The sequence below is a fragment of the Aquarana catesbeiana genome, linkage group LG13 (assembly GCF_042186555.1).
Source record: "Aquarana catesbeiana isolate 2022-GZ linkage group LG13, ASM4218655v1, whole genome shotgun sequence".
Classification (NCBI taxonomy): Eukaryota; Metazoa; Chordata; class Amphibia; order Anura; family Ranidae; genus Aquarana; species Aquarana catesbeiana.
Window position 1 is genome coordinate 186,353,711 of NC_133336.1, and position 27,630 is coordinate 186,381,340.

At 41.8% G+C, this 27,630-nt stretch overlaps 1 protein-coding gene across 1 annotated transcript; it reads left to right on the forward strand.

The window, feature by feature from the left end:
• On the forward strand, positions 1 to 27,186 carry LOC141117624 (cathepsin S-like). The gene is made up of 7 exons (XM_073610560.1): positions 1 to 856; positions 6,513 to 6,635; positions 9,373 to 9,525; positions 13,903 to 14,124; positions 17,533 to 17,692; positions 20,208 to 20,313; positions 26,314 to 27,186. The coding sequence occupies exons 1-5, from the start codon at positions 725 to 727 to the stop codon at positions 17,614 to 17,616; spliced, it is 714 nt and encodes a 237-aa protein (XP_073466661.1). The 5' UTR covers positions 1 to 724; the 3' UTR covers positions 17,617 to 17,692; positions 20,208 to 20,313; positions 26,314 to 27,186.
• The last annotated feature ends 444 nt before the right edge of the window (positions 27,187 to 27,630 follow it).

Here is a 27,630-nt window from a genome sequence, read left to right on the forward strand (position 1 = left end):
TGCTCACACAACCACAGCGGCCTGATCTGCTCCTTTCCCTGCATCCTCATTGGCAGGGAGAAGAGTGAGTTGCAGGAAGGACTCCACCAGGACTCTCGGTTACTGAAAAAACAGACTGATTTTTCCCATCCTTAGGACAGGAGAACCAGCCTGTAAATTCCAAGAGATGCCAGACCAGCGCTGTCAAAAGCAGGGGCAGGACAGCAAGAGGAGGCTGGGAAACCCACAGTGGCAGAACACCGGGGCCCGGAGGCAAGACAACCTTTGCAACCCTAATAGTTCTCCCACTGCTTTGGACCCTTATATTTTCTTGGTATGTTGGTGACATATATCTTCTTTTCTGCCACCCTGGTAGACCCCAATACAGTAGGAAGGGAGCTCACTGCAGAACATGTGAAAGGGCCGTTGTGGGGTCATAGTAAAGGGCCCCAGTATATATTTATATATCGATAGATAGATAGATATACATTTTATAGTTGCCCCCCTACTTTTGTCCCTGTCCCCCCATGTGCCCCCCCTAAATATGAAAGCTGGAGACGCCACTGATTGGCTGGCCAGCTGCTCTGCTGTAAGTAAGGGTTAGGGGGAGCAAACTACTTGCCTTGCCCCAGGTGCTGACAACCCATGCTACGCTAAAAAAAACTGGCTCCTAACCTTTTTAGCTGGCTCCTAGATTCAAAGCAAATCAATATCTTTCTTTTTAACAGGTCGACATTGTAAGATAATGGGCTCCCCTATAACCAGTCTTACATGCTTGCTCATCATTATAATGTCTGCCCATGGCGGTCCTGATCCCACTCTGGATAATCACTGGAAGCTATGGGTTCTACAAAACCAGAAAGTCTACATGAATGCGGTAATAATTATGTAATGCCAGTGAGAATCTTTACTTGGTGTTTGTTTTTATACCATTTTACCATGAAACCATCTTGCCTTTGTTTGTAGAATGTGATGATTACTTTGTAAATTAGTAGAACAAGCAACAATGGTGTGAAAAAAAAACTGAAGCAATCCATTTTCCTGGTAAATGGTGAACTATTGTTAAATGCCTTGGGTCAAGATTGCCAACCACTAAAGGACCACTGTCATAAAAATACTGTATTCTGATAACTGTAAGTGTGTGTTAACACATGTAATGATTCTCTATCTCTCTATCGACCGGGCTGCGTGCTCAGATAAGGGTCTGGTATGGATTTTGGGGGGACCCCACACCCTTTTTTTTGGCGTAGGAGGTTACCCTTAAAATCCATACCAGACCTAAGGGACATTGTCGCCTCCCCCCGCTGCAATAGGAAAATGTGTTTTTCCTATTGCAACGAGCGTGAGATGTAGCACCCTGTCACCAAGAACCAGCGCGATAGGATCGCGCTGGAAACATTCTCACGGGCAGGTGCTGTAGCTGCCCTTGCGTTTGTATTTGGTCCGTCGGACCAGCATACAGACGAACGGGCTTTCCGATAGGAACTGAGTCCGGCGGAGTTCCGGGGGGAAGATTTGAAGCAAGTTTCAAATCTAAAGTCCGTCGGATTTCTGACCAAAACTGTCCGTCGGAAGTTCGATGCAGCCCACACACGGTCGAATTGTCCGCCGGATTCGGTCCGTTGGACCAGTCCGGTCAAAGTCTGCCCGTGTACGCAGCTTTAGACTTTTGTGAAAAACCAATTTCATTTTGCAAAGAATTGTGGGAAAAAATTACAACTTAAAAAAACTCAACATGCCTCTTACTAAATACCTTGAACTCTCCAAAAAGGGGTAATTTGGGGGTATTTGTACTTTCCTGGCTTGTTAGTGTCTATAGAAATTAGTACATCAGGTATGATCAATTATTAATAATTGCCACCATAGCTTGTGGACTCTATAACTTTCACTACGACTAAATAATATATACTTATTTGGATTATTTTTACTAAAGATATGTAGAAGTATGGCTTTTTTGGCAAAATCTATAAATAAAAACTTTGCAGAATGTTATAACTGAAACGAAGAATAATGCATTTTTTTACAAAATGTTTGGTCTTTTTTTCATTTATAGCGCAAAAAAAAAAACCAGTGGTGATTTAAATACCACCAAAAGAAAACTCTATTTGTGTGAAAAAAAAAGGACAAAAATTCATATAGGTACAGTGTTTAAGTGCCCTGTGGGCAAGTGGTTAAAATGAATGCTTTTATTACATGGATCTAAAGCCAAAAAAAAAATTTGACTTTGGATAGAGTTGAGAAGGGTTCAACCCTTGTCAAGTGTTTTTTTTCTATCTTGTCCCTCTGGGCAAATTTCTCTTTACTTTCTGTCTCATACACACAACAGGAAGTGAGAGAAAATCACCTTGTGGATAGGATACCCATATAAAAAATTTCCCCTCTATACTGTTCTGGTGGCAACTCGAGATGTTTGCCTAACTTTTTGTCCCAGTAGCAATGGTCATCAGAACAAATAGAGGGCAAATTCCCTAAAAGGGACACAGACATGAATATTTATCTGACAAATGTTCTAACACTTTCCTCAATCCTTTCAAGTACAAAAAAGCTCTAAGAAAATGTACATACACAGTTAACAGGATACAATATTTTGTGGGATAAGAGACCTTGGTGGTTCAATTAAAAAACATTCAGCCAGGTGTCTATAACCTTTATTTCTGATGAGCACATGAAAATGTATTTAGTAGTACACATCCCAAAAAATGGGCAAAGCTCTTCATATATATAGCACTCTGAAGCGTGGTGATAGCTTCCCCCCGGTTTTGGCCCATCGCACTCAATAATTATAGCTCTATTTGTTTGCTCATATGATTATTAGAGAAAAGTCATTATTGTTACCTGTGTTATGGGTGACTTCATTTTGAAATCTTATGGCTCTGGGTTTGGTTATTTTAACTGTATTTACTGTATGTGTAAAAGCCATTTGCTACAATCTAAGATTATTGCACTTTGTCCTTGGTTGACCTGTTGAGCTAGTGGATCCTGAAAAGGAAGGGTTAATGCTGTTGGTCAGGTTTTTCCACTATGTTCAGGAAGGTTATCGCCCCCTGCAAGTTATACCATATAAATAGGAGCTCATAAGTTCCCCAGGGAGTTGGATAGGGCAAATACTGCAAAGATGTAGCTTTTACTCTGTCGGTCTGTGCAACCTTGGAGGGAGCCCAGTCAGGGTTCCCAATGGGGTCTGGAACCTGTGGACTTATATGGACATAAGCTACCTCACCCGTCACTTCCACTGCATGCCCATATACTCCCAGTGGGCTTGTATGTAAAAGAGAAATTTCAGAGGGCCCAGCTAGGGCCCTGCTCGGGTTGAGGTCCCTCTGACTTTCAGATTTACATATAAGCCCACTACTTTCTCCCGATATGCAAGTGGCACAGTTGAGCAGGATGGGGAGGGAAGGGCTGTACTAGGTTGGGCCGGGGTGTTGAACAGAGTGCGCTGCTGGGGAAAAGAGCTTTCCCCATCACCCGGTGTAAGTAAAATTTAGAGGTCCCGGGCAGACCCCTGGCCAACCAGCCCGGGCCCTCTGAGTTTACTACATTACCTACGCAGGGTGAGGCAATAGGCACTTTTCCCCAGCGACACAGTGAAAATGGGTAGTCAGCCTTTGAGAGGTGGACATCTACCTGAACAACCAGAAAAAATCACGGGGTTTAGTCCTTTTTAAAAAAAAAAAAAATAAAAAAAAAAAAAAAACTTAGCCTACCTTAAAAGTTGAGAGTTAGAGCAGTGGACAGTGCCACAAGGGCAGTTGATGGTGTCAATAGGTCAGAGGATGGTAGTAGAGTAATGGATGGGGTTAGCAGGGCATTGGACGGTGTCAGTAGGGTAGTGGATGGTGACAGCAGAGCAGTGGATATGTCAGGGCAGTGGACAGTGTTAGTACGGCAGAGGACGGTATCAGTAGGGCAGAGGTTGGTGTCAGTAGGGCAGAGGTCAGTAGTTTTTATATTTTTTTATTGTTATTTGCTATGTTATATAATTTTTTACAATTATATTTTTTATTTTTTTTTTTTTTAGCAGCCTTGTTGGGGGGCTTTTGTGAAATATCAGGGGTCCACTATTGAGACAGAGAAAGGAGATTGAGGACATGGTTTACTATGCTTCAGTTATGAACACAGCGAGTGATCGATATCACTCACTGTGTTCATTCAGAAAAGGAAGGGGTTGGCAAAAAGAGTTTACGATGCTTCAGTTATAAATGAACACAGTGAGTGATTTGTATCACTGTGTTCATTCAAAAAAAAAGAAGGGGCCGGTAAATACGACATATTTACTGGCCCCTCTCCCCATTCTCCATCCTGAAACATCCCCTGAAGCAGCTGACAGGAGTGGAGGGGGGGACAGGGCAGCCCATGGGTGGCCCAGGCAGCAAAAGGAAGAGAAAGTATGACAGGAGAAGTGGCATATTGAAACCGGTGAGAGGGAGAGGAGGAGAAGCAGGCTTTCAGCTGCTGAAGGAAAGGCGATTGGTTGGTTGAAAAATGCCACCCACTGATTAGTAATTAAGGTCAGCAATGGCTGTCTATCGTCTCAGATTCCTGGCCTTTTGACTAAGATCAAGCATAGTATCTGTTCTTCTCAGTGTTCAGTAGGGGTGCCTCACCGTCATTCTGGCCTTTTTGCTGGGAAGGCTGGCTGTATAGTATCCCTGCAGGTATCATGGGGGTCCGGAGAGATCTTCCAGTGGAAATAGAAACCAAAGTGTCGCTGGACGGTGGAAGCCAGGAGTAATTCCCTGGTGGAGGATTCTGAAGGGCCTAAGATTTCCTTATTTAAGCAGTGCTACCAGGTATGGCCAGGGACTGGGAAGGCAGAGGGCTCATGGGCCTTTTGGCCAAGACTGGGCCAATTTCTGTTACCAGGCCACAAGGCCCAGCCAATGCACTTGCACCAAAACCTTTTTTTTTTCTTCATTCATTATTCTCTTCACGTGTGTCACCCTGCGTTTTATATATGTGTTTTCCTTTCACTCAGTATAAAGAGTGTGGGTCTTGGGATCTACCCTAAAGTCTTGGGGGAGAATGTGTGGCCATCAGGTTCCCCCCCCATTCTTTGGTGGGTCTCTCTTCAGGAGAGCTCCTCACCTAGTACTCGGAGGTTGGGTTCAGCTGATCACAAGGAAAGGGGTTCACAGGCCTTTTGGCTAGGTGAACCTGAGTATGCACTTTTTGTATGTGTTCACATGCACTTTTTTGTTCATCTTTGGTGTTTAGTCTTTGCACACAGAACTGCAAGCTCAAATACGAGGCTGCCAATGATTGCTTCTGATATTTAGGGGGAACTCTGATGAAGGCCCTGATGTAAGGGGGAACTCTTATGAGCACCAAAAAATGTTTGGGGGTATTCTGATGGGGACCCCAATGTAAGCGGGATGCTGATTGGGATCCTGATGTTTAGAGGACTATGCTGGGGATTTTTTTCAGCCTGCGAATATGTGTAGGGCATAGGCGTGCGCAGGCACACCCTAATCACCCCATGCACATTAGTGTTATTGCTCTGTGTAGCAGCAGAAACAGGGGTAAGATGTCCCTCTTACCGGCTCTGCCATAAGAGAAGTGTTTATGCTCTTCTCTTTCACTGTTCCAGCAGGGAGATCAATGTGCCGGGGGTCATATGTATGTAGACACCCGCACGCGCATGTGTGTTTGAGCTTAAGGGTGCACACTCTAATGCAATAGGCTGCGCACACCTATGGTGTAGCATATACAATTTTCCCCTCATACTAAAAAGTTTCAAACGCCCAGATCTATGAGATGTGGTAGGCATATCTAACCAACAGACCAGTGCACATTGCTGCACTGCATGCTAAGCACTCCAAGTCCTTAGGCTCCAAAGGTGCCTAAAATGCATGGAGACCCTAATAGTGAACTTCTGTTATTTGCTCCCCTTTGATCTGTTAAATATACCTTTAAAAAAAAAAAAAAAAAAAAAAAACACATCTTTAATCAGTTTGATAAGTAAAGATCCTGAAAGAAATCTGATAATGTGTAGTGTTTTCTGCCTGTGCTGCACTCTTATCACTTACATTGTTCTCAGCTAGCTCTTTGGACTGCAAAACACCTTCCCCTTAAGGTATGGACAAGAGGAAAGGGGGAGATATTCTGCAGTTCTGCTTCTACATAGAAACAGTACAACAAGTGAGTGCTGTTATCTTAGGACATGAAGTATGTTTCTGGCAGGATGCCAGGTGAAAAAGGAAAAAGAGGTCTGAAATTAAAACGAATGCAGCCACCACCCCTAAGGACTGGTAAGCTGCAATATATTACATTATTGTTCTTGGGTTTAGATGCACTTTAAGCAGATACATATATTACATACAGGCACCTTCTATTTTATTTTTAGAAGGTACAAATAATTTTAGCACTCACCTGATTCATCTAAATTTTGGTGACTTCAATAGCTTCCTACCAGCAAAAACTGAAATTATACATGAGAATAGTACACACAACATTTCTATATGGCTCTGCATCTGTATTATGTGTATCTTGGATGTTTTGATGATGATGATATCCCTTTCCTGACATCATAGATGGAAGAGATGAGAAGACGGATGATCTGGGAAGATAATCTGAAATTTGTCACCATCCACAATCTGGAGTACAGCCTGGGTCTTCACACTTTTGAGGTTGGAATGAACCATCTGGCAGATATGGTAAAATGTGTTTCCAAATTTTGTGCTTTTCAGCATTTCAAATGAAAATAACATTTAAAAAAAATCTTTCCATTTTCATTATATATTTTAGTTTTGACTTCATTGACTTCAGTGAAATCATAGTTACATAGTTGGTAAGGTTGAATAAAGACAATAGTCGACCCAGTGCAAACTGTGTTGGTGTGTGCGTGTAGAAAATCATTTCTCATATCTCCATATATTATTTTCACTAAGATGCACGTCCAAGAGTCTTTTAAAACTTTCCATACTTCCTGCTAACGCCACCGATTGTGGAAGAGAAGTCCACATCCGTACCACCCTGACAGTGAAAAACCCCAGAAAAAGGAGGGGAAAGGGAAAACCCCCTATGCAGCTTAAGGTTAAACTGCTTCTCTTCCAGTCTCAATGTGTGGCCCCGTGTCCTCCTAAACTCCCTGGGACTGAAGTTTCATACTTACGCTGGGATCATCTTTGAGATATTTGTATGTTGCTATCATATCTCCTCTCAAGTGTCTCTTCTCCAGGGAGAATACATTTAGTGCTTGTAGTCATTGCTCATAATTGAGGTCCTCCAATCCCCGTATTAATTCAGTTGTCCTTCTCTGGACTCTCTCTAGCTCCAGCACATCCCTTCTGAGGATTGGTGACCAGAACTGGACAGAATATTTCAGATACGGCCGAACCAGACTTTTATAAAATTGCAGGATTATAGTTTTATCTCTGGAGTAAATCCCCTTGTTAATGCATGCTAATATTCCGCTTGCTTTGGTAGCTGCAGCTTGACACTGCATGCTATTGCACAGTCTGTCTTCCACTAGGACCTCAAGATCTTTCTCCATCCTGGAATTCCCTAGGGATTCTCCCACTAATGAGTAACTTGTGTTTATATTTTTAGCCCCCAAGTGCATTACCTTAATTTTCCATTGTAAAACTTCATTTGCCATTTAGTAGCCCACTCCATTAATTTATTCAGGTCCTCTTGTAAAGTTTCTATATCCTGCTGTGATGTTATTGCCCTACTTATTTTTGTGTAGTCAGCAAACACTGAGATTGAGCTATTTATCACAACCTCTATATCATTTATAAATAGATTAAACAGAATTGAGCCTTGGGGTACCCCACTAATCAATCTAGACCATTCTGAGTGCACGTTATTTGTCAAATCATCACTGGGCCTCTTTACGTCTCTATGTAACGCAGGCAGAATATGGCTGGAGGGAGGGGCCAGCAGTGTGCTATACATAGCTTTCTGAAAACATCACAGCACCCTGCCTTTGTACTCATCTCAAGAACCCCCAGCCCTGATGCAAGCAATGAGAGGAGATATGCAAATATCAATATTTGGGTGGATGTCTGGCTGGGGGGGATGGGCATTCCTAGGCAGGCTGCAAATGCATGCAACGTGCATATGTGATGATGAGCCTTCATGATTGAAAGAGCTAAAACCAGATGAGTGAAAGAAGTTGGCCAGGGACAGGCTGGGCAGGAGATGATGCTGGACATCCTCTAGCTGGAAAATGAGGTGAGCTGTATCTGTGATGTGTGTCCTTGTACTGGTTGTCAGTGAAGAGGTGTCTCCTTGCATTGGTGGTCAGTGAATAGGGGTCTTTTTGGATTGGTAATCAGGCAAGAGGTGTGTTCTTGTACTGGTAGTCCGTGAAGAGGTGCCTCCTTGCATTGATGGTCCGTGAAGAGGTGCCTCCTTGCATTGATGGTCCGTGAAGAGGTGCCTCCTTGCATTGATGGTCCGTGAAGAGGTGCCTCCTTGCATTGATGGTCCGTGAGGAGGTGCCTCCTTGCATTGATGATCAGTGAGGAGGTGCCTCCTTGCATTGATGATCAGTGAGGAGGTGCCTCCTTGCATTGATGATCAGTGAGGAGGTGCCTCCTTGCATTGATGATCAGTGAGGAGGTATCTCCTTGTACTGTAGTCAGTGAGTGATGAAACACCTCCTTCCATTGGTGACCAGTGAAGAGTTGTCCCCTTACATTGGTAGTCAACGAAAAGGTTCCCCCTTGCATCGGTGGCCAGTGGTGATAGGGGGGTGAATTCACCTGTATGGCCTGCATGCAATGCACCTACTTATTGACAGCACCTGAGGAAGAGATCTCCAACTCTCCTATCCTTGATAGGTCTGTATGTAAAAGACAAAGGGAAGAGAAAGTACCACCAAGTGTAGTTTAGCTCTCTTAAAACAAAGATAATATGCACTCAAAGTGTGTGAGATGCAAAAAGCAGCATGTAATGCAATTCCACTAGATTGCAGCCTTTCCCCAGCCCATTTCCTCATGCAGATAGCCTATTGCCATGAACCTTAAGGGCTGCTGCGGATGGCATGAAAATCATTAGTGGAAGCAGGGCACCAGAATGGCGAGATGACGTCAGAGCATGGCAACATGTTTCAGGGCATTCCTGTCCCTTTCTCAAAAAGCCCTCATCAAGCCATTTTGGTGCTCTGTTTCGGCATCTCTGGTCACTTTGGGACACACTTTGGTTGAGGTTTGAGCCTTTGGCATTTTGTTCATATTTGTGCTGGAGAGTTGTGTGTTTGCATGCATTGTACGTACGTACATACTGTACATGTTTGTATCATCTTGGTACGTCTCTATAAATGGGTGTAAGCACACTAAAACATACATACAAGTTTAGAAGACCACTCTTGTGTGCTAGCCTTGTTAAAGTGAAAATATAAAGGTCTCAGATATCGTTGTAGTTATTCTATTCTTTTCATTCCAGACATCGGAAGAAGTAGTGGCCACAATGACAGGCATTAGAGCTCCTGACATCACAGAGCTGAATTACACAGGTGGATTAGATAAATTGGATGTTATATTTCCTGATTCAATTGACTGGAGAACTAAAGACTGTGTCACAGAAGTAAAGTACCAGGTATGTCACATTTACAGAAGTTTTCCAGTTCAGACTAGAGTTGCACCCACTTCCTAATCCTACGTGGGGTACAGTAAGGTCCCAATCACTTGTACCTCTCCTAAAAATACATTGTTGTATATTACTTTGGAAGGTGTTTGGAAAACAGACACATCACACCATGGGTTAGGAGTCCAAGAGTATCTATTTCATCATAAAACAAGACAAGAAGCAGACATGTTTCTAGCATTTTTGGATGCCCCTTCATCCGGGCCTTTGAGGTCGCTTTGTGTTAGAGAGCCGTTGTGCTTTACAGTATGGACATCACACTGAGAAATTAAACTGATTTTGAACCCAGTGCCTTCCACCAACACTTTTTCAAATTGCATATATTTGAGAACTGCTAATGTCACATTATACCTTACGGCAAGAGATTAATAGCCACACTCCAACTATGGTGGCCCATGTCTCCTACCTCTGTTCTTTCCCTATAGCCTCCATAATTCTCTTTAGCATTCAACACTTCTGGGCGTGTTGAATGTCTGCGTCTTCCTGTGTAGTTCCTTCCTCTGACACTTCTACATCACTGAGTTCTATATAGTGACATAGTGGTTGGAGGAAGGAACCACATAGCACAATGGGGGCCACAAGTATCCAACACTCCGAGAAGTGTTGAATGCTGAAGAACCTGTTGGAGACTGCAGGGCAAGAACAGAGAGGAGGTATGACACACGACCCACTGGTCTTGGAACTGGAATTGGGGATTACGGAAAGACCTGACAGAGTTGCTTGAATATAGGTCTTTCCAAAAGTGGAACTCAAGCCAAAACATTTTTAGTTGAGTTTGTGGAGGATTACAAAAAATAAAAATTAGAAATGTGCAGTGCTCATAAATTATAATAAAAAAAATCTAAATAAAACAAATTATCAACTTGTACTTAGGACACAAACAAAAGACCTACTGAAATCCATATATTATGTGGCATTCATCAGTCTCAAAATCATTAAATTTTTGTGCATCCACCAACATGCTCTTTAAACGTATTCACACAGGAAGGCTCCAGTCCACCACCCCAGTGTGCTCTAATGTCAAATCTGCTCACCTTGGAATTGACCTCTGAATAAACAGAAGGTCAAAACAGGCAATATAAAAGTGGCATTTCTTTTTAAAAAGTCCACAGGTATGGAGATTGGGGATCACAATCAAAGGAAAAACACTGCCGCTTGCTCATTCAAACCGAGCCGGTGGATGTGATGACGTCACCGCCTTTGCTCCATCCTTATGCACTTTGTCCGTAGGTGGGGACTTCCTCAGAGGGACCTCTGTGGAAGTCCCACCCAGAGATGTAACATGTAATGCCGCGTACACACGAGCGGACTTTGCCCGGCGGACTTTATGATGGACTTTCTGAATGAACGGACTTGCCTACACACAATCCACCAAAGTCCGTCGAATTCGTACGTGATGACATACGACCGGACTAAAACAAGGAAGTTCATAGCCAGTAGCCAATAGCTGCCCTAGCGTGGCTTTTTGTCCGTCAAACTAGCATACAGACGAGCGGACTTTTCGACCGAACTCGATTTCGACGGATTGATTTAAAACATGTTTCAAATCTAAGTCCGTCCAACTTCTGAGAAAACAAAGTCCGCTGGAGCCCACACACAATCGAATTGTCTGACGAAATCCAGTCCGCCGGGCAAAGTCTGCCGTAAAGGCCGCTCATGTGTACTGTTGTGAATTCATGAAGAAATATATTTTATATTTACTGGCAGAAACATGAGAGATGCTTAGGCCTCACCAAGTAGATGAACTGTGATGTTAAATAGTTGAACTGTTGCCCTCTTGGGGACTTTTAGGATAAAATTCTCATGTTTGACCAAGCCTTTCTCTACTTCTTTAAATATTGAAGACTTTTACAAGCATGTATTGTAAAGGAAGCTGTTGGAACAAAGACTATTCTTGTCACAAAACAAGGAGATATTTACATGGTATCGTGAATAAACAAAAACTGCCACAGGACACAAGGTGACATAGACTTTTATAGCATAGAGAAGCCTCACTCATTGTGTTCGAGTGGAGAACTGTTTAAATGGCTAACACCTTGGCTAACAGAACCCATTGTATGAACTTTTAGGATGGTTTAGACAAACAAGTCAGTTCTAAACACCCAGGGAGAATGTTCAAGGTCCCTCTCAACACATTAGAGAAAGTTGAATATTGTGCCAGTCAAAAATAATATAAGGTATCAATAAGGTTATCATAAGTCATTTAAACTATCTCTGACATTGTAGGTCACAGAGACATTATAATGTTGGCGTCTGCGGACCCAACAACTTTGCTATGAAGAAAATGTATATGAAAGTGTGATTTTATAAGTAGAAGTGTTTTAAGTAACTAATTAGTATTAGGAAAAACATATAATCATGATTATAATCATATAAGATTGTAGCCTACACTTAAGATAAACAAATGTTCAGTGGAGATACCAGAAGTTATACAGGTATCCATATAGATCAGGGGTCTCAAACTGGTGGCCCTCCAGCTGTTGCAAAACTACAAGTCCCATCATGCCTCTGCCTGTGGGAGTCATACTTGTAACTGTCAGCCTTGCAATGCCTCATGGGACTTGTAGTTTCGTAACAGCTGGAGGGCCGCCAGTTTGAGACCCCTGATATAGATAATCATTTTTATGTAGTATTGATGAAATATATAACAATGTGTGTATTTCCTAGATAGACCAGTTTTACAGATATACATTTATAGAGATACAGTTATATAACCGAGTTATGTAATGATGATTAATCAAACTTATACTGAGTGTATTTTACATTAGACCGAGTACCAGAATATTTAAAGGTATATACTTATCCTTACCATTATACACCTTATGAAAATAGAACGTATTAATTTAAAAGGATGGACTCAAAACACGTGTGAGACACCTGGTGGTTGAAGGTGGTATTATTTGAACTCACTAAATTTCCAGAGGAAGTTAATCATTACGTCTCCTAACCCAATGGGAAGTGAGCCACCTCCTTTTGGGCAGAGCCATTATAATTTTTATGGTCTTATTATCTGAAATGGTATTTAGAGGCAAGGAAGATGGGAGACAGGGACCAACGAACGGAAGGAGGAGAGAGCTCAGGGGGAGAGCTCAGGGATCCACCCTGAGGGGGGACACTGGGAGACACACACACGCCCAGACTGACACTCATGCACCATGCATGAATACATATCTTTACATTCATGAAGATTCCTCAACACCTAATACTTAGAACTCGGAGGTCACAAGAAGTAAATCCTCTTTAGGAGTATCCATTTTGAAACTACGGCAGCCATTTTAACTCTGGTAACCAGCCCATAGGAACTGCAGCCATCCTGGAATGGGTAATTATGTCATGTTGATTTTATCTTGTATGTTCTCTCAAATATTGATATGTTCTCACAGATATTGATGTATTGAATATTATACAGTTGATAATCATTCTTCCGGATCAATAACCGCCTTGTAGATTTTTCTCTAAAGATTCAGATTTTTTCATTATATTTTTCTTTTTGCATAGTTGCCACATTTATTGACAAAGCAAACGTCTAATTTATTTCACAATTTTAACCACTTACTTACCTGCAGTATAGTAACGGTTGTACGTGTGAAATACAGATGTTCTGTTCAATTGTCAAGTTCACAAGGTTATTGATTCTACCGAAAAGTTATCATGGTGGTATTATGTTAAAGGGACGGTGTGCCCATTTTTGCAAGTGTTTTTATTGATGTTCAAGACGTTCATGTAACGCAATCGGTATCTTAATTTCATGTGATTATTTGTATTTGTTTACCAATAAATAACTTTTTCGTATGACCACACGTCTCCGTGAATAAGTTTCACAAGCATAGACTGTGTCATATTGATTGATTTTGTATCTTAAAAATATCTTCGTTAAAAATTACTCAAGGATAATTATTGTGCGGGAAACCTGTCCTTAAAAAGGCACAACTTATTCTGACTGAATATTCACGACAGTACGTGGCATAAGGGTGATATCATCACACCCACTGGCTCAGCTCAGATGAAAGAGCAGTGGTGTTTTTCCTTTGATTGTGATCTCTAATCTCCATAACTGTGGACTTTTTAAAGAGAGATGCCACGTTTAGATTGCTTTAATATGCTTGTTATTTGATCAATAAATAAAAAATCAAGGTTTTGGCTGCACATCAATAAATTACTTTTTTTTTTTTTTTTTTTTACAAATTTGTATAGATGAAACTTTAGGTAATTATGCTGAAAAATCTACGATAATTTGCATTACTACTGTTCCTTTAGTTGGTGATCTGTGACCCTATAAACATTGTATAATCACAATGAATCTGATCCTCAGCATTGTACATATTGCAGGGAGAATGTGGCTCTTGCTGGGCTTTCAGTGCAACAGGTGCTCTGGAATGCCAGATGAAGCTGAAGACAGGAAAGTTGCAGTCACTGAGCGAACAGCAGCTTGTGGATTGCAGCGGGAGCTACGGAACCCATGGATGTCTGGGAGGATGGGTAGAAAATGCCTTTAGATATGTCATTGATCATGGACTTGCACTGGAATCCTCATACCCATATGAAGGAACGGTAATGAAGTACAGTTGTGACATACTATCAGGACCCTTTGAAAGTTGTTTCTAAAAACAATCAGCTAAAATACACATTGCAGTGCCATTTGTTTTTATTTGGCACCCCAAACCACCTAGACTGCATGCTGCAATGCACTTGCTTTGTAACACCCCAGAATGCACAGGTGTGAACCCTTGTGAAAAAAAATGGTGCATGTCTGGTTATATGTAGGTTGCGGTACTTTGGTAGCCCATTGAGAATTAATAGACTGCCTAACGCAACATGTTATACTCGCAAATTCCAAGTTGCACATACATGGGTTACCCCAACATATTGGTGTTCCCTGTGGGACCACCTGAAATCTGGCCACTTTGGCAGCCTGTTTTTCCTTATAATCTTACAAGGGAAAAGGGAAGGGGAATGTGGGACTTTAAATGAAGCTGTGGCCTGGTAAGGCGCTTCCATCTCAAGTAAAAATATGAAAAAAAAGGAGGGCAAAAGGGTGGGCTTTTAAATGAAGCACGTAGCAACAACTGAGTAAATAGGTGGACATGTAGAGAAGTATTTATTGGTACAAAACACTGATATACACACATAATATATACAGATGTGCTCATAAGTTTTCATACCCTGGCAGAATTTATGATTTCTTGGCCATTTTTCAGAGAATATGAATGATAACACAAAAACATTTCTTTCACTCATGGTTAGTGTTTGGCTAAAGCCATTTATTATCAATCAACTGTGTTTACTCTTTTTAAATCATAATGACAACAGAAACTACCCAAATGACCCTGATCAAAAGTTAACATACCCTGGTGATTTTGGCCTGATAATATGCACACAAGTTGACACAAAGGGGTTTTAATGGCTATTAAAGGTAACCATCCTCACCTGTGATCTGTTTGCTTGTAATTAGTGTGTGTGTATAAAAGGTCAATGAGTTTCTGGACTCCTGACAGACCCTTGCATCTTTCATCCAGTGCTGCACTGACGTTTCTGGATTCTGAGTCGTGGGGAAAGCAAAAGAATTGTCAAAGGATCTGCGGGAAAAGGTAGTTGCACTGTATAAATCAGGAAAGGGATATAAAAAGATATCCAAGGAATTGAGAATGCCAATCAGCAGAGTTCAAACTCTAATCAAGAAGTGGAAAATGAGGGGTTCTGTTGAAACCAAACCACGGTCGAGTAGACCAACTAAAATATTAGCCACAGCTGCCAGGAAAATTGTTCGGGATGCAAAGAAAAACCCACAAATAACTTCAAGGGAAATACAGGACTCTCTGAAAACATGTGGTGTAGCTGTTTCAAGATGCACAATAAGGAGGCACTTGAAGAAAGATGGGCTGCATGGTCGAGTCTCCAGAAGAAAGCCATTACTACACAAATGCCACAAAGTATCCCACTTACAATATGCCAAACAGCACAGAGACAAGCCTCAAACTTCTGGCACAAAGTAATTTGGAGTGATGAGACCAAAATTGAGCTTTTTGGCCACAACCATAAGTGGTACATTTGGAGAGGAGTCAACAAGGCCTATGATGAAAGGTACACCATTCCTACTGTGAAACTCGGAGGTAGATCGCTGATGTTTTGGGGATGCGTGAGCTACAAGATACAGGAAATTTGGTCAAAATTATTGGCAAGATGAATGCAGTATGTTATCAAAAAATACTGAAGGAACATTTGCATTGATCAGCCAGGAAGCTGCACATGGGACGTACTTGGACATTCCAGCATGACAATGATCCAAAACACAAGGCCAAGTCGACCTGTCATTGGCAACAGCAGAATAAAGTGAAGGTTCTGGAGTGGTCATCTCAGTCTTCTGACCTCAATATCATAGAGCCACTCTGGGGAGATCTCAAGCATGCAGTTCATGCAAGACAGCCCAAGAATTTACAGGAACTGGAGGCTTTTTGCGAAGAGGAATTGGCAGCTTTACCCCGTCTGAGAAGATAAAGAGTCTCATCCACAAATACCACAAAAAACTTTAAGCTGTCATTGATGTTAAAGGGGGCAATACACGGTATTAAGAACTGGGGTATGTAAACTTTTGATCAGGATCATTTGGGTAGTTTCTGTTGTCATTATGATTTAAAAAGAGTAAACACAGTTGATGACAAACACTAACCATGAGCAAAAGAAGTTTTTGTGTTATCATTCATATTCTCTTAAAAATGGGCAAGAAATCAAATTCTGCCAGGGTATGTAAACCTATGAGCACAACTGTATAGGAAAGTAGGGAAGTGAATCCCAAATAGTAACCATAATAATATGGATATCAATTGCATAACATAATAAAACAGTAGAATCCACCAAAATTGATATAGATACAAATATAATTACAAAGTATTGCCTGCATGGTCCATGGCCTTTGCTATTCCCAGTAAATATAGATATAAATAAACATGAATGTATAAAAATTCAGTTGGCCACATGATGGGTACAATTCACAGCATATTTGGGCTCTACGTGTTTTGTGGTGTGTAACCACTCGCCGAGTAGGCACGTGGTGGATCTATAATACAAAAAATAAAATGGAAGAAGATGGGTCTAAATATTCTGTCATATAACAATATGGAAGAGGGGGGATACTCTCACCAGATCCAGTGACAAAACAGCGGTGGTCCATTCGATCACTCACTTTAGGTTGCCCATGACGACTCCAGTAGGCAGTGCAGCAAGGTCCGGATACTGTCAGTGGGTCAGCAACATAGTGCACTCTTGTAGTCTCCTCCACATGGTACTCGCTTGGTGGTTTTTCAGCAGCTCAGTCTTTCTGGGGGAAACTGTACCACATGTTCCTCTCACTAACTCTCCCCAGAACACTGCACTGTCCTGGTGACACCGCAAATCTGGCTTTTAAAAGCAGGGTGTAGTTCAGGCCCCCTGGACTTCAGTGAACAGTTCACCCCCCTGGACTACATGTCCCATCATACCCTTCAAGTCTTTACTGATTGCCTTCTTGTTCTGCTTAGCCAGAGGGGAAAGAGAGCAGTGATTACACCAAGCCCGCTGCTGACTGGAGGAGGGGGGTGAGCAGGTAGCGAGCAGGCAGACAACCCACAGCTGCACCTCTCCCCTGTCATAGCCCATACGACCTGAGACCCACTGCAGTGGCCCCCACAGCGGTGGAAGTGTCAAGGGGGAGAATGGGGGAAAGAATGGGGGAGTATAGCACTTGGCTACCGTGTTAAAGACAGCCCTGGGTGCCGCACCCCCATAGCGATGCCACTGGTACTTCTACTGATGTAATTAAGTAAATAAATGTATTTAATATTTTAATGAGGGTAGAGCTAAAATAAGTGTGTCTTTTATACATACCTAGAGTTCAACTTTATTTAGTTGGTAGGGAAATACGTTTTCACACACTTCAGACCATGAATCCTGTACTTAATAAGTTTGCTTTTATCGATTCACCAGGAAGGCACCTGCCACTCTGCTCCTACTGCTGCTACATGCCGGGCTTTTAAAATGTTGTCATATGGGAATGACATATTACTTTAAAATGCGGTGGGAACCGTGGGACCTGTATCTGTGCTAGTAGATGCTTCTCAACAGTCCTTCCACCTGTACAAAAATGGTATGTATGAAGTATTTCTACCCAGTGCACAAGTCAGATCTACAGTCTTGGGGATTTTTCAGGCAGGAGGTAATTGTTGCCATCCTCTGCACAATCCATGGTGGATTACTTTTCAAAGGCCAGTGTAGCAGGGGCTGGCAAGCAATTGGGAGGTGCTAATTAGCTATTTTAACTTAAAATGACTTAATTTCAGTTCGGTCAGCACAGCAGGGAGTCAGGAGAGTCAGCCTGCTGTCAGAATACAATCACACAGTGGGGAGGATGGAGGAATCGGGTCCATACATGAGCAGCTTAACATCTCAGGCAGGTTACAACCCAGCCACAACACACACTAAATTTAATTAGGGATACAATAACTTAGTACAGGGTTCCTATTAGGGTTGCATAGATACCGATACCGGTATCAGTGCAGATGCTAAACATTTGCATGAGTATCGATACTCGTGCAAATGCTCCGATACCTGAAACCGATACTTTCAGGCTCGGTTCTTTCAGCTGTCAGCAGGGTTACCCCACTGACAGCTGAAATGGAAAAAAAAAGCCAGCAATTACCAGTTGTTAAAGTGATTGTAAACCCACATTGAAAACAAAACTAACACCTGCAAGACAAAGGCATAATGAGCTAGTGTGCATAGCATACTAGTTTATTATGTAATACTGACCTGAGATCGAAGCCCTCGCTGCGGTGCCCGTACATAGCACTGGCCGGCGACAACACTCCCGGGGGTTACTTACAGGTATCGCGGCTCCGGTGCTGTTACTGGCCAGAGCCACGATTACGTCACTCCCGCGCATGCGTGTGGGAGCTGCCGCTAACGCCACACTCACTGAAGCAAATGGCACTTATGTGCCATTGCTTCAGTGCGCATGTGCCAATGACATCGGCACATGCAAATACAGGGGATATTTCCTAAACCGTGCAGGTTTAGGAGATATCCAGGGTAGCTACAGGTAAGCTTTATTATAGGCTTACCTGTAGCAAAAAGTGTTCTGTAAGGGTTTACAACCACTTTTTAAGGAGCGTGGCTGCTGCATCCTTAACAACTGATGACTCATTCAGCTGTCAGTGGGGTTCCCCTGTTGAAAGCTGAAGTGTAAAGGCAATTGGAGCTGTCAAAAAAAAAAGAAGCCTGACAATGTTTGTCAACCACATTGCTCAGCTGCTACATAAAACAGAAAGATAAAAAGAAACATTATTTCACTTTGTATCTTTCTGTTTATTCATCTACAGATCAAAGGGATGAACTTCATCTGAAGATGAAGATAGTTTAAAGCAACCTGTCAAGTAAAGTTTTTTTTTTTTATTATGTTTTTTTTAACTAAATGTTCCTCTGTTTAACCCTTTATTAACCTTTTTAGATTTTTTTTTTTTTTTTTTTTTTGTTCACTTCTATTTTCTAAACTATCAATAATTCAAAAAAAAAAAATTTTTGTTTGCTGTGTTTGTTAATATTTTTACACCTTTTAACATATATTTACATTTAAAAAAAGTTATTTCATTTTGTAAATAACTTTTCATTGCTTTGTACCATTGCTGACAGCTAAAATGTATACAAAACAGTTGCCAGTAGACATCAGTAATTGGTTTTGGCAAATACTAAAAAAGTATCGGTACTCAGTGCATCCCGGATAGCCGCACTCTGGAGAAGGAACATCTTTATTGAAGTAAAAATCCAAAATACAGCTACGAATAAGCATCTCATGATGTGAAACGCGTTAGCCGATTCAGCACCCTATATCTTTCTCCGCACCGACTGTATTTTGGATTTTTACTTCAATAAAGATGTTCCTTCTCCAGAGTGCGGCTATCCAGGATTTTGTTTGTTTTACCGCTACTCACGCAAAGCCAGCACCTGGAACCAGTTCACATTAGGGCGGTGCACCTTTAGACCAGGGAGCGTTTGAGAGCTGCATTTTTTTACTACTCGGTGCATCCCTAGTTCCTATAGTTGGTTGTACATCGTTGCCTAAAACGTCTTTATCATAGGCATGCGCAGGGGGTGTGCCAGGTGTGCCTGGGCACACCCTAATCACCCCATGCCATGCAGGTTCCCCTGCTGATATTTCATCAAAGCCCTCCAACGGGGCTCCCGAGAAAATATTTGAAAAAATAATTTAAAGTAACAAAAAACTACTGACACTGTTCACTGCCCTACTGACATCAACCTCTGCCCTACTGACACTGTCCACTGCTCTGACACTGTCCACTGCTCTACTGACACCAACCTCTGCCCTGCTATCACCATCCATGTTTTAATACATTTGGGGTGCACACTCTAATGCAATAGGCTGCGCACACCTATGGTCTTTATATTGTGTAGTATTAAATGTACCCTTCAATGGAAGCATCTGAACTCAACGTGGAGAGGTTGTCAAGTTTTTGGCATATTCTTGTCCATAAAGAATATCAATACATATTTTTTTTTTTTTTTTTTTTTTTTTTTTTTGTTCAGTTATTAGTATGTACAGAAGTTTAAGCTGACCTTTTTTAACATCCTTTCTTTTTGTGTTTTAGGTGTCTACTATGAACCTAAATGCAATCCACGGAACCTTAACCATGCAGTACTGGCAGTGGGATATGATAGAGAAAATGGAGCGGCCTACTGGTTGGTTAAAAACAGGTAAACAAGCCCTTCCTGTGTACCGTTTTTGGAATAACCCTAATATCAAGGACATCCATATACGGAACAGGGAATATAAAATTGCTGCGTATGCAGACGATATGCTATTCACTCTAAGGACATTTCTCTGCCCTGCCTTCTCCAATAATTTCATAACTATGGCAAGTTATCTAATTGAAAATTTTCCACATAGACTCCAAGGCACATTTTAACTAAATTTTAACTCACTTTTAGGGAAAGTCCAAACTTTACTTTACAAATGGAATACAGAATTGCACTCCTGGTTTGGCCACTGAAATATTTTAAAGATGACAGTTTTACCAAAATGTTTATATTTGCTCAATTCTTTCTTCCCCATTCCTTTTTTTTTTAATTCCACCTCCAAGCTCTTCACCAAATTTGTTTGGGCCAACAGACATCCTCATAAGCCACCAAGTACTTAGGTACCCAAAACTGCACAGCGGAATTACAATGACTGGTTTAACCCTGTATCACACTGCTAGCCACCAAGTACCCATGATTGACTGGAATAGACATGCACATATTGAACCCTACAGTCTAAGACTGGGATGCCATTAAAGTTCATGTGCATGTAAAGGCAGGCGTCCCAATACTTTTGGTAATATAGCGTATGTCAATTTTGCTGCAGCATGTTCTATACACGGCACAGAGGCATCCCTTTACAGGCGGACTAAGGGGACCCCCCAGGCATTACATTTGAAGGAATTTTTTATTTTTATTGTTTCACAGAGAGCCAGTGATAATCTAAATGCTGGGCATGAGCCTTGTGATGACCTGATTCCGAGGCCTTGATTGTGAGGACTGAGCCCTCTGGGACAACCAACCACCAAGGGTGTGGGACCAGATCCATTGTGAGCCAGGGGTGGTGAGCAGAACTACCTAGCTTAATCCCTTGCTAGACAAAGTGAATGCCCCGGTTTTTCAGCAGCCGATCGGCCATCCAATGCACAGTATTACAGGGACAGCATCACATGCACCACCTTACAGATGGGCCTCAATGATAGCCGAATTAGTACAACTAAATAGACACCAGTTACTTTAAGTGACCCCCAGGGATACCCCTTGTCATGAACGCACACACCCTTCCACTATTAGGGCATTTGAGGACAGTTTTCTGAATAGTCTTGTCAGTTAACCTAACATATTTCTTGACCTGTTTACTGGTATGTGTATTGTGTTTACTCTACTTTGCTAGAAAATACTTACTTTATCTATCATCGATTTCCTGTGGACTATTTTCTGTGAACTTTTATAGAGTGGTAGCATATTAATGTCGAAGTTACACAGGAGTGAGCAGCCTTCAACTTATAGCCAGGTGTGTCAGCGGGTGAAAGAGCCGTGGCAGAGAACAGAGGACCCATCATACCAAGCGAGTACCTCGGGGTAGAGCTACATAAAGAGTATTTGCGGATAAAATAACTATACAATGTCATGCCATAATAAGGTTTTTGTGCTAGCCTCTCCTGGCCCTCAGTATGTCAGTAGGTCTAAACCAGAAGAAAAATCTTATTTAGCAAGGTATAACTGGCACTTACCTCGCTTTGCAGAGGTGAGCTGAGGACCAGAAAAATTTCATGGAGGATTGGGTTTGGGCATATACAGTGCCTTGAAAAAGTATTCATACCTCTTGAGATTTTCCACATTTTGTCATGTTACAACCAAAAATGTAAATGTATTTTATTGGGATTTTATTTAATAGACCAACACAAAGTGGCACATAATTGTGAAGTGGAAGGAAAATGATAAATGGTTTTGAAAATTTTTTACAAATAAATATGTGAAAAGTGTAACGTGCATTTGTATTCAGCTCCCTTTACTCCGATACCCCTAACTAAAATCTAGTGGAACCAACTGCCTTCAGAAGTCACCTAATGAAAAAATAGAGTCCATCTGTGTATATTTTAATCTCAGTATCAAAAGCCCTCAGGTTTTCTGCGAAAATTCGAAAATAAAAATCTTCTGATTTTCGAATTTTCGGATTTCTGGATTTTCGCAAATTTGAAAATAAGAAAGAAAATCCGTAAAATTCAAAAGAACGAAAATCCGAAAACCAGAAAAATCTGAAATAATAACTAACTGATAATAACTTGACTATTAAATTATAGGTATTGGAATTTCCTTTCAAATTTGGCTGTTAGTGAAGGTAACGAATACAAACTTATCTGAAGTTACGAATTATGCGAAATAACGAATGCCGCATCTAAACAAATGGAATGGAACAAATTAATAATAAAACGTTTTTATTATTATGGTTATTTATTATTATTAATTTGTTACGTTCCATTCGTTTAGATATGGCATTCGTTATTTCGGATAATTCGTAACTTTAGATAAATTTGTATTCGTTATGTTCATTAACAGACCTATTTGGAAGGAAATTCCAATACCTATAATTTAATTGTTAGCAATAGTTAAGTTATTATAAGTTATTTATTATTTCACACTTTCGGATTTTCGTTCTTTCAAACTTTTAGATTTTCATTCTTATTTTCGAATTTTTGAATTTCCGAATTTCTGACATTTTCAAATTTCCGAATTTCTGAAATTTCCAATTTCCAAATTTTGAATTTCCGAAATTCAAAATCTCAAATTCGAAATTCGTAAATTTCGGAATTAACTAATTTGTCGAAATTCGTTAAACGAATCCAGAACTAAACAAATTGCACATGTCTATTTGTTAGAGAACCTTAGTGAACAAACAGCATCATGAAGGCCTAGGAACACGCCAGACAGGTCAGGGATAAAGGGATAAAATTATGGAGAAGTTTAAAGCAGGGTGAGGTTATTAAAAAAAAAAAAAAAAAAAAAAAAAAAAAAGCTTCCAAGTTTTGAACATCTCATGGAGCCCTGTTCAATTCATCATCGGAAAATGGAAAGAGTATGGTACAACTGCAAACCTACCAAGACATGGCTGTCCACCTGAACTGACAGGCTGGGTAAGGAGAGCATTATTCAGAGAAGCAGCCAAGAGACCCATGGTAACTCTGGAGGAGCTGCAGAGATCCACAGCTCAGGTGGGAGATTCTTTCCACAGGGCAACTATTAGTCGTGCACTCCACAAATCTGGCCTTTATGGAAGAGTGGCAAGAAGAAAGTCATTGTTGAAGCCAAAAGAACTCCGTTTGCAGTTTGCGAGAAGCTATGTGGGGGACACAGCAAACATGTGGAAGAAGGTGCTCTGGTCAGATAAGACCAAAATTGAACTTTTTGGCCTAAAAGCAAAAGGCTTGTGTGGCGTAAAGCTAACACTGCAAATCACCCTGAACACACCATCTCCACCGTGAAACATGGTGAGCAGGGAAGCTGGTCAGAGTTGATGGGAAGATGGATGGAGCCAAATACAGGACAATCTTGGAAGAAAACCTGGTAGAGTCTGCAAAAGACTTGAGGCCGGCGGGGGGGGGGGGGGGGGGGGATGTTCACTTTCCAGCAGGACAACAACCCTAAACATACAACCAGAGCTACAATGGAATGGTTTATATAAAAGCATATTCATGTGTTAGAATGGCCCGGTCAAAGTCCCAACCCTAAATCCAATTGAGAATCTGTGGCAAGACTTGAGAATTGCTGTTCACAGACGCTCTCCATCCAATCTGACAGAGCTTGAGGTATTTTGCAAAGAAGAATGGGCAAAAATGTCACTCTCGATGTGCAAAGCTGGTAGAGACATCCCCAAAAAGACTTGCAGCTGTAATTACAGCGAAAGGGGGTTCTACAAAGTATTGACTCAGGGGGGCTGAATACAAATGTACACCACACTTTTCACATATTTATTTGTAAAAAAATGTTGAAAACCATTTATCATTTTCCTTCCACTTCACAATTATGTGCCACTTTGTGTTGGTCTATCACAGAGGTCTCCTAACTTTTTACTTCAAGGGCCACATTGTATATTTTACAGATTCGCGGGCCAAAAAAAAAATATTTATAAATGACTCCTCAGCTATGGAATAGAGTCGAATTTAAAAAAAGGTTGCCATCAGCGGGGCTGGATGGTGGACCTATATCCTCTGCCCGCACCTAAATGCCAAAGTCTCGTGCACCAGGGCTAAACATTAAGTGTGCATGGGGCCTTACATCTGTGTTCCTGTCAGAGCATCCCTGCCCATAAGAATCTCCCTTCACGCTTGTGTCCCCACTAACACCCGTCCTTGCACATTCCTGTTCCCATCACAGCCACCCCCCACACATTTGTGTCCCCAGCCACCTCCCCCCCATTAAAACACTTCCTGCCCATGTCCCAATCAGCCCCCTCCCCACTTGTGTCCCCTCATCAGAGCCCCCTCCCCACTTGTGTCCCCCCATCAGAGCCCCCTCCCCACTTGTGTCCCCCCATCAGAGCCCCTCCACACTTGTGTCCCCCCATCAGAGCCCCATCCACACTTGTGTCCCCCCCATCAGAGTCTCCTCCACGATTTTGTCCCCATCAAAGCCGCCTCCACACTTGTGTCCCCATCAGAGCCCCCTCCACACTTGTGTCCCAATCAGAGCCCCCTCCACACTTGTGTCCCAATCAGAGCCCCCTCCACACTTGTGTCCAAATCAGAGCCCCCTCCACAATTTTGTCCCCATCAGAGCCCCCTCCACACTTGTGTCCCCCCATCAGAGCCCCCACCACACTTGTGTCACCCCAGTTTTGTCCCCATTAGAGCCCCCTCTACATTTGTTTTCTCCTTCACAGCCCCACACACAGTTTTTTGTCCCCCATCAGAGTCTCCCTCTATACTTGTGTCCCTACCCTCCCCGCCCTAGCACATTCCTTTCCCCATCACCGCCTATTTCCCTCGTAGATCAGAGAGGTGCAGCAGGTCTGCACTGAAATAACATAGGCTTTGTTGGATTACTCGAGTCGCGGGACTTGCGCTGCACACCCCCTCAATGTCTATCAGAAGGCAGAGCAAGCCCCGCAACTCGAGCAGAGTCCGTCCCTGCAGTGAGTCTGATGACTAAAGCTGCGGGCTGAACAAAACGTCCTAGCGGGCTAGATGTGGCCCGCGGGCCTTACTTTGGAGACCCCTGGTCTAACACATAAAATCCATTTACGTTTTTGGTTGTAACATGACAAAATGTGCAAAATGTCAAGGGGTATGAATAATTTTTCAAGGCACTGTATTTTATGAGGGTTCTAGGCACTAGATTCCATATGATCTTTAATCTATTGTAGTAAAGGACTATATTGCCAAAAGTATTGGGACACCTGTCTTTACACACACACATGAACTTTAATGGCATACCAGTCTTACACCGTAGGCTTCAATATTGAGTTGGCCCACCCTTTGCAGCTATAACAGCCTAAACTCTTCTGGGAAGGTTGTCCACAAGATTTAGGAGTGTGTCTATGGGAATGTTTGACCAGTCTTCCAGAAGTGCACTTGTGAAGTCAGGCACTGATGTTGAACGAGAAGGCCTGGCTTGCAGTCTCCGCTCTACTTCATCCAAAAGGTGTTCTAAGGGGTGGAGGTATGGACTCTGTGCAGGCCAGTCAAGTTCCTCCACTCCAAACTCGCTCATCCATGTCTTTATGGACCTTGCTTTGTTCAGTGGTCCAAATCATTTGGTGGAGAGGGATTATGGTGTGTCTCCAGTGTGGTTCTTACTTCCAGTGAAGGGAACTCTTAAGGTGGCAGCATACCAAGACATTTTGGACAATTTCATTCTCCCAACTTTGTGGGAACAGCTCCTGTTCCAACATGACTGCTCACCAGTGCACAAAGCAAGGTCCATAAAAACATGGCTAAAAACAACGCCTGGAGATGCCACATTGGCCAGTCATGTGACCAATTTCATAGGCAGTTGGTCACATGTTGTCTACTGAAGGGGAGGATTAGAGTTCAGAGTGGTAGTGCTGGAACAGTCAGGGCTCATACTTAATGATATCTCCACTTTAAAAGCAGTATTCTACTGGAATTAAGTATAGAATATTAAAAGCCTGTGCCAAATGTCTGCATGTGTAATATTATTTGTATACATTCTTTGCAGCTGGGGCCCAGGCTGGGGTGAACAAGGGTACATTAAAATGGCCAGAAATCGCTACAACCATTGTGGAATCGCTGGACACTGTGCTTATCCGATTGTGTGAAAGTGGAAATGCTGGATATGCTTTTCATTGCAAGAATAAAATGATCTGTCATGTATGCAAGGGATTCTATATTTCAGAAAAAAACAACCAACAAGACATAAAGGTGGTGGGTAGCAACTGAAAGCATTGTTCTTGCCTCTTACAAAGGTTTGGGATGGTTTGGAATTGTGATGTTAAGCCACACCCACAAATAGTAGCTAAGCGCACCTTTTTTCACAAAGTCCTACCCCCTTTGCATGTTCTTCTATTAAAAAAAATATGTGCTGTAGCAGATAATTATAAGTACATCTGCACTTACAGTTTTCTTTAAGTCCTCATGCAAAGTACAACAAATATCTGCTGATCCTGCCAGCGAAGTCCACCTAAAGCCTCGTACACACGATCGGATTTTCCAACGGGAAATGTTGGATGTCAGGCTGTTGGCGGAAAATCTGACCATGTGTATGCTCCATCGGACAATTGTTGTCAGACTTTCGGCCAACAAATGTTGGCTAGCATGTCTTCAAATTTTCCGCCAACAAATGTGTGTGGTCGGATTTTCCGATCATGTGTACAAAAGTCCAAAGTACAAACACGCATGCTCGGAAGCAGAAGCGGTCGGTCTTGTAAATGGAGAATTAACATTCGTGACCTGGCAAATTATGAAATCTCCAAATGCAGAGTACAATTCTCTTCTTCTTTAATGGGATAATAATGAAGCTGCTTTGCTGGTGATACTGATGGAGTTATTGCAAACAAATTTTCAAAGGCTTTTTTTCTAGTGATATCAAGAATAATATTATGGGTTTTTTTTTTTTTTTTTTTTTTTTTGGGCAAGTTCCCACAACACCATTATCCGTAGTTTTTTAAGTTCAAAGATACAACTATGTTGGTGTTAATTTTACATTCTATTTTTTAAAATGCCTACTCCCAAACGGCTATGTGATTTACTTCAAATGACAAACTATTATTCTCCATAATTTTTTTTTATTCTGCATTAAAAAAAATTAGACATGCTATCTGCCAATAGAACTTAAACAAAAAGTGCATTCTATGCATCCAAAAATATAGAAAATATACCAAATCAAATCATTATTCAACCATGTTGTAATATGTTCACCGATTTATGTGGGACATTGTTGTGTGTATGTACACATGCAGTCAATGTTGACCGAATGGTTGATTTGTCCAACTGAATTTTAACATAGCAAGGGAACAAGCTGAAGACTCTTTGATGT

What these genes read in the sequence shown, in the direction of transcription:
- LOC141117624 (XM_073610560.1), top strand. Translation starts at nt 725, where the DNA reads ATGGGCTCCCCTATAACCAGTCTTACATGCTTGCTCATCATTATAATG. An exon ending in AGAAAGTCTACATGAATGCG is followed by an intron (nt 857 to 6,512) that starts GTAATAATTATG and finishes CTGACATCATAG; the next exon opens with ATGGAAGAGATGAGAAGACG. An exon ending in TGAACCATCTGGCAGATATG is followed by an intron (nt 6,636 to 9,372) that starts GTAAAATGTGTT and finishes TTTTCATTCCAG; the next exon opens with ACATCGGAAGAAGTAGTGGC.